The 6,000-nt window shown below is 42.2% G+C and overlaps 1 protein-coding gene across 3 annotated transcripts in view; it reads right to left on the minus strand.

Annotated features, from left to right (window-relative positions):
- Positions 1-6,000, minus strand: part of PAQR3 (progestin and adipoQ receptor family member 3) — a 33,319-nt gene that overhangs the window by 21,932 nt on the left and 5,387 nt on the right. For all 3 annotated transcript variants that reach the window (XM_085898729.1, XM_085898728.1, XM_085898730.1), the window contains exons 2-3: positions 5,807-6,000; positions 3,008-3,170 (exon numbers count right to left, since the gene is read on the minus strand). The exon at positions 5,807-6,000 is cut by the window's right edge and continues 37 nt beyond it. In XM_085898729.1, the coding sequence (XP_085754855.1) occupies positions 3,008-3,170; positions 5,807-6,000 (357 nt within the window). The remainder of the gene's footprint in view (positions 1-3,007; positions 3,171-5,806) is intronic.

A 6,000-nucleotide genomic window follows, 5' to 3' on the forward strand; every position in this document is an offset into this window, starting at 1 on the left:
ACAACTTTTTTGGACATCGTGCTATACATCATTTTTTGGCCCTTTCTCTCAATGGTGAAGAATTACTTTAAAAATTTGAGTAGTCAGATCCAGATCCGGATCTTCACCAAAGTCTAATCAGTTTGTCCTTGTCACACAACCAACATGCGCACCAAATTTAATCCGGATCCATCCACAACTTTTTGAGGGGCATTTTGGGGTTTTGGGACCACTTTTTGGGATTGGGGCAAAGCCTTCGGGACCACCATTCTTTAATGACAGGAGGAAAAGCACGGGGTAACCTTCCTGGGTCAGATTTCGGGAAATGTGTCAGGGTGGTGCCGAGGTGTCATCCACCATACGGTGGTCTCCTGGGGTTGCACCTGAGGTGGTTCCTTCAGGTGGGTACCTGGAATGCCCTATTCCTAAGAGAAGACGATCACCTGACACTGCGATTAACTGAGCTCCAGCGTTTGAACATTCGTATTGCAGCACTCTGAGGATCGGAGATCGGATAGTGGCGAGATCATGGCGGGTGGTGACACCTACGATTGGTCTGGTCGCTCTGATGGTTACCATACCCAAGGAATTGCCATATCTGAGCCCAATAAGCTGACCCTCATGATGATTGAGGTAACACCAGTCAGCGAGCGTATGATGAGACTGAGGATTCGTCACTCATTGGGTGTCATTTCCCTGGTCTCTGTAAATGCTCCGACTGAAGCGAGTGATCTCACTGTGAAGGACGCATTCCATGTCGTGCTCGAGTCTGTTGTTAATGAGTGCCCCAGGCGAGATAATCTTCTCATCTTGAGGGATTTCAATGCATCAACTGGCACTGATAGGGATGGTTATGACATGTGTTGGTCCCCATTGGTCTGTGAACCAGAATAGCACCAATTTGCTTGATTTTGCAAGATGTCATAGACTTAGGGTGGTTGGTTCATGGTTTCAGCATCCACAGGCTCATCGCTGGACTTTGTATTCCAACGCTGGTCATGTGGCAAAGGAGAATGATCATGTGCTCGTTGGTGGTCACTGGAGGATGATTCAGAACTGCAGGGTCTATGGGAGTGCTCAGCTCCTCAATACCGACCACAGGTAGGAGCAACTCTGAAGCTGCCACTTAAATACAGGAGAATGGTACCATCCCAGTCTCGGCTGGATGTTGGGAAGCTCAAAGATAAGACGGTAGCTGAGGAGTTGGCAAACAGGCTGAGTAGAGATTTTAGGGTGGGGAGGGGGGTGGTGTCTGGGTGTTTTGGGGAATCCTGAAGAGTTGTGGAGTGCCTTCAAGATGACCATCCTTGGATGTCTTGGAAACCACCGTCAGGTGAAGTAGAACTTTGTCTCCCAAGGGATAGTGGGTACCATTGACCAGTCGCAGGGCAAGGCTTAATGGCAGAGCTGAGCTGTTCAGAGAGGTGAGGCATAAAACTGTACGTGCGCTGAGGGTGGACAAGGAGGCCTGTGTGTGAGGAATCTGTGAAGGGGTGGAGAATCACCTGTGGTCAAGTGATTCTCATCCTGCTTACAGAGGAATTTGTGAATTGCATTCCTCCAAGCCCATCCCTCGGTGTACCGCAATTGGAGCAGAGGGTGGTGGGATCTTGATCTGAATTTCGGGAAAAATGAAAATTTTCAATTTTTGAGGGATCATGACTGTATTATGTATGACTGATTAAGAAAAGTAAACATGTTTTTGAATCCGACTCCCATACAGTTATGACCTGAAAAAAATTTCAAGCTTCTGCGATGGGTCAATAAAAATATATGGGGTCTCAAAGTCAGGACTTCATACAAAACCAACATTTTTTTCTGGATTTCAACTGAGCAGGTCATACAATTTAATAGAGGTATACTCCGTTTTATGTTTGTTTCTTGCAGAGCAGTTACAGAAGAATAATCTCTGAAAATTTCAAGGCTCTAGCATTAATATTTAAAAAGTTGTGGGAGTTTAAAAGTAGCCGTTCATTTTGTGATGCTCGCAACGACCATAAAAATAGGGCCACAATCACATTTTCAACCCTCAATATCTCGGAGTTGACCGCATCTATGGACCTAAAATTTTACGCAGTTTCATTTTGATACCTGGGAACTATTTTATGAAAGTTTAAAGTAAATCTGAGGAGGTCAACTGGGAGGCCTCCGGTGATATGAGGTGGAATGACTCAGGGCATACTTGAAGGTACCATAATGGCACAATCATATATCACATTGTGCTTGGTCAATGGTTTGTTCATCAAACAAGTGATTAAGGACCATAGTGATCTCACACCATATGTGCTACAAGTGTGACAAAGGACTATCACATTACTCCTTTGGTGCCATATAAAATTTCATAGTTAGTGCAATAATATGTGGCACCTCCTTTTTGTTAAGTATCCAGTCGGCAACAAGAAATGTAGGCTCATTGGGAAGCTAAACAACAGAGGGTGGCATGATCATAGACAGGGAATCCAAGGGGAACAGCAAAAAAAAGAAAATATCATCACATAAGTGACAAAAATAGGGCTGGCATCATGGCCTAGGCCAACGAGGTTTGCACACTCGCCTCCAAGCTGCCTCGCCTGGGTTTGAATCTCAACCCAGCTATAAACTGTCATTCTGGTGTTTCACAGGCAGGGCGATTCATCAATTTTTGTGCTGTCCCTCGGATGGATGTTAAACGAGTGTCCTGTCTACCGACATTAGTCGGGGGAGGTTAAAGATTCCATGGTGTCCTTCACGAAGAGTCGGCGAGTATACGTTGGCACCATGAACAAATTCCAAATTCCTGCCATAACCAGCAGGGGGCACTGCATCGGAGGATAAACCACAAATTGCTTTTCCAGAATTATCACATTAATTGATGCATTGCAGGATAAAACAACATCTTCAAAGTTGAAGTTCCACGTTCAAAATTTCATTTTCATGAAGTGATAATTAGAAGAAGATTTGAGGGTGTGGGAGGGTAGAGGGAGGTGGAGGAGGAGGATGAGGATGATGTGGCTTAAAAGGAAGATGAGAAAACCGACGTGTACTATACCTGAAAGCAGAAGAGAAAAAGTCCATGTATTATATGGTCATTCAAAGAAGCTTGTACAGAGGGAAGGACGAATATTCCATCGTAAACAGCAAAGCCCAGGAAAAGACAGAAGCCAAGAAGGTGACTCCAGATATTTCCCGAGTCATTTGACATGACCCACAGGCTGTTCAGAATGAGAAAGAAAACATGGCTTGGAATGTTTATCCTTGTTAGCAAAGCACAAGCTGTGAACAAGGAGGAATTGACACAGAGCAATCCAGAAACAAATCAACTCTTGACATAGGTTAAGATCAGCACATCATACATTCATTTGTTTATTAATCTCTTCCAATACCAGGGTATTCACACATTAAAGGATTTATGTATGCAAATAAAATCAGAAATAACTAGAGGGGGAGCACTCGGGAGAGTGCAAAACCTCCGCCGCCAATACTGCTGGGTCACTCAAGTGAACCATATCTTATTCATTAAATATGATGTCAACAGTGCTGAGAGTGATAGTTCTTTTCTCCAACATTTTTTTTTGGGGGGGGGGGTGGAAATCACTTAAAACATGTAAAAATGCAAAAAAAAAAAAAAAAAAAATCGAAATTTTGTTGAAAAAAAGCTGCAAAAATTTTTTTTTCTAAACAATTTTTTGGGGGGGTTGGAAATCACTTAAAACATGTAGAAATGAAAAAAAATTCTTTTTTTGGGGGGGGGTAACAATTTTTTTTGGGGGGAGGTTGGAAATCACTTAAAATATGTAGAAATGCAAAAAAAAAATTTTTCTCTAACAATTTTTTTGGGGGGGGGGGGGTGGAAATCACTTAAAACATGTAAAAATGCAAAAAAAAATGTCTTTTTTCTCAAATTTTTTGGGGGGGGGTTGGAAATCACTTAAAATATGTAGGAATGCAAAAAAAAAAAAAATTTTTCTCTAACAATTTTTTTTGGGGGGGTGGAAATCACTTAAAACATGTAGAAATGCAAAAAATCTTCTCTATTTTTTGGGGGGAGGGGGTAAAAAAATTTGGGGGGGGGGGTTGGAAATCACTTAAAACATGTAGAAATGCAAAAAAAAAAAATTTTTCTCTAACTTTTTTTTTTGGGGGGGGGGGTCCAAGTCCAAAATTTAATGGCATGATCCTTGGACCATACCTTACCCCCCCCCCACCAAATTTCGTCGAAATCCGTCGAGGAGTTTTTCCGTAATACTGTTCACAAACAAACAAACAAACAAACAGAAAGAGGTGAAAACAGTAACCTCCATCCATCTTCGAAGATGGCGAAGGTTAATAAATACAATTTTTACTTCACACAATTTGAGCCAGAAACATCCTCATGACCAGGTCTTGGCCAGTAAACCGAACTGCAATAATATTTGGACAAAATTTGGTTGAATATATATATATATATATATATATATATATATATATATATATATATATATATATATATATATATATATATATATACATATACATATACATATACATATACATATATACACATGAGAGTGTCAAAAAGTATCCACAATATATTTTTATATAAATAATACAACTACAATTGAGCATGAACAAGAGCATCATTTTTTCCACATAGTACCCCTCCTTTTCAACACACTTGGTATATTGGTTCACAAGCTTCTGTATGCCCTCAAAAAAGTTTTTGGGTGAGTGACGAGCCATATGTGCACCGCTTCTTTCACTTGTTGATCACTGACAAAGTGGCAGCCTCTAAAAGCATCTTTGAGTGGACCAAACAGGTGAAAGTCCAAAGGGGCCAGGTCAGGATTTCCAAAGTATCGGCGGCAATGTGTGGACGGGCATTGTCAAGCAACAATGCAACACCATTTGACAGTATCCCTCGGCGTTTCCATAGAATAGCTGGTTTCAACTGGTCCCGGAGCATTTCATAATAACAGACTCTGTTTACCGTTGTGCCCCCCCCCTCCTGTTAGTGTTCCAAAATTGGGCTTTGTGAGTCCCAGAAAAGTGTGATCATCACTTTTTACAGCCGATGGTTCACTTTTGTACCTCTTTTTGACTGGTGATGTCGGATGTTTCCACTCCATACTCGCGTTTGTTCTCTGGCTCGTAATGGTGGATCACATCTCGTCTCCATGGTTCTGTTCATGATGAATGCAGCTCAGAAGGCTTTGGCAGATTGTCACATGGTTGCGCTTGTGCATTTCTGTGAGTTGTTTTGGAACCCATCTTGCAGAAACTTCATGAAAGCCAAGTCGGCTTTTGCTGATTTCATAAGCAGAACCATGACTGATGTTCAGATGTTGTGCCACTTCGTCAATCGTCGACCGTCGGTTATCCAGAACCATGGTGCTGACTCGTTAAATGTTTTCTTCTGTTGTGGATATGGATGGGCGTCCAGATCTTTCATCATCAGTGACACTTGTGTGACCGTTTTTGAACATAGTAATCCAATCATACACGCTCCGCTGAGGTAAAAGCACTGTTCGCATGTTGTGCTGAAAGTCTGCAATGGATTTCTGCCCCTGGTACACCTTCAGCCCACAAAAATCGTATCACTGCATGCTGCTCTTCTTGGGTGCAAATGGACGGCGGAGAGGTCATGTTAACTCCCTTACAACGACACAACTACTGACTGCTCAAAGTTGAAACTGATTCAAAATGACACAGACAGTTTGTACTTGTACCTGCAAGTACAATAAGCAATATAGTCAACACAACACAGTTTTTAATAAATCATTGTGGATACTTTTTGACTCACCCTCATGTAATATCACACACACACAATTTGCAGCAGGTGCTGCTCGTTTTAGCTATACAAAATGCCGACCTTTTGATGCAGAGCCGAGAGGGAAGGAATGCCCGATAACCATCTGTAATGTAGGGATTTCCTTTGAGGTGCCATGGTATCTGCTCGTATGTGTACAAACGGATAGTGCGTGGAGCAAGGACTGGCCAGTATCCACCTAGTTCAACCACACCCAGCCCTGTCCATAGTCCTCCCTTTTGAGCAACTCCTGGCAT

Source organism: Eptatretus burgeri, chromosome 10 (genome assembly GCF_056783735.1).
Source record: "Eptatretus burgeri isolate ZD-2024b chromosome 10, Ebu_testis_v1, whole genome shotgun sequence".
NCBI classification, from domain to species: domain Eukaryota; kingdom Metazoa; phylum Chordata; class Myxini; order Myxiniformes; family Myxinidae; genus Eptatretus; species Eptatretus burgeri.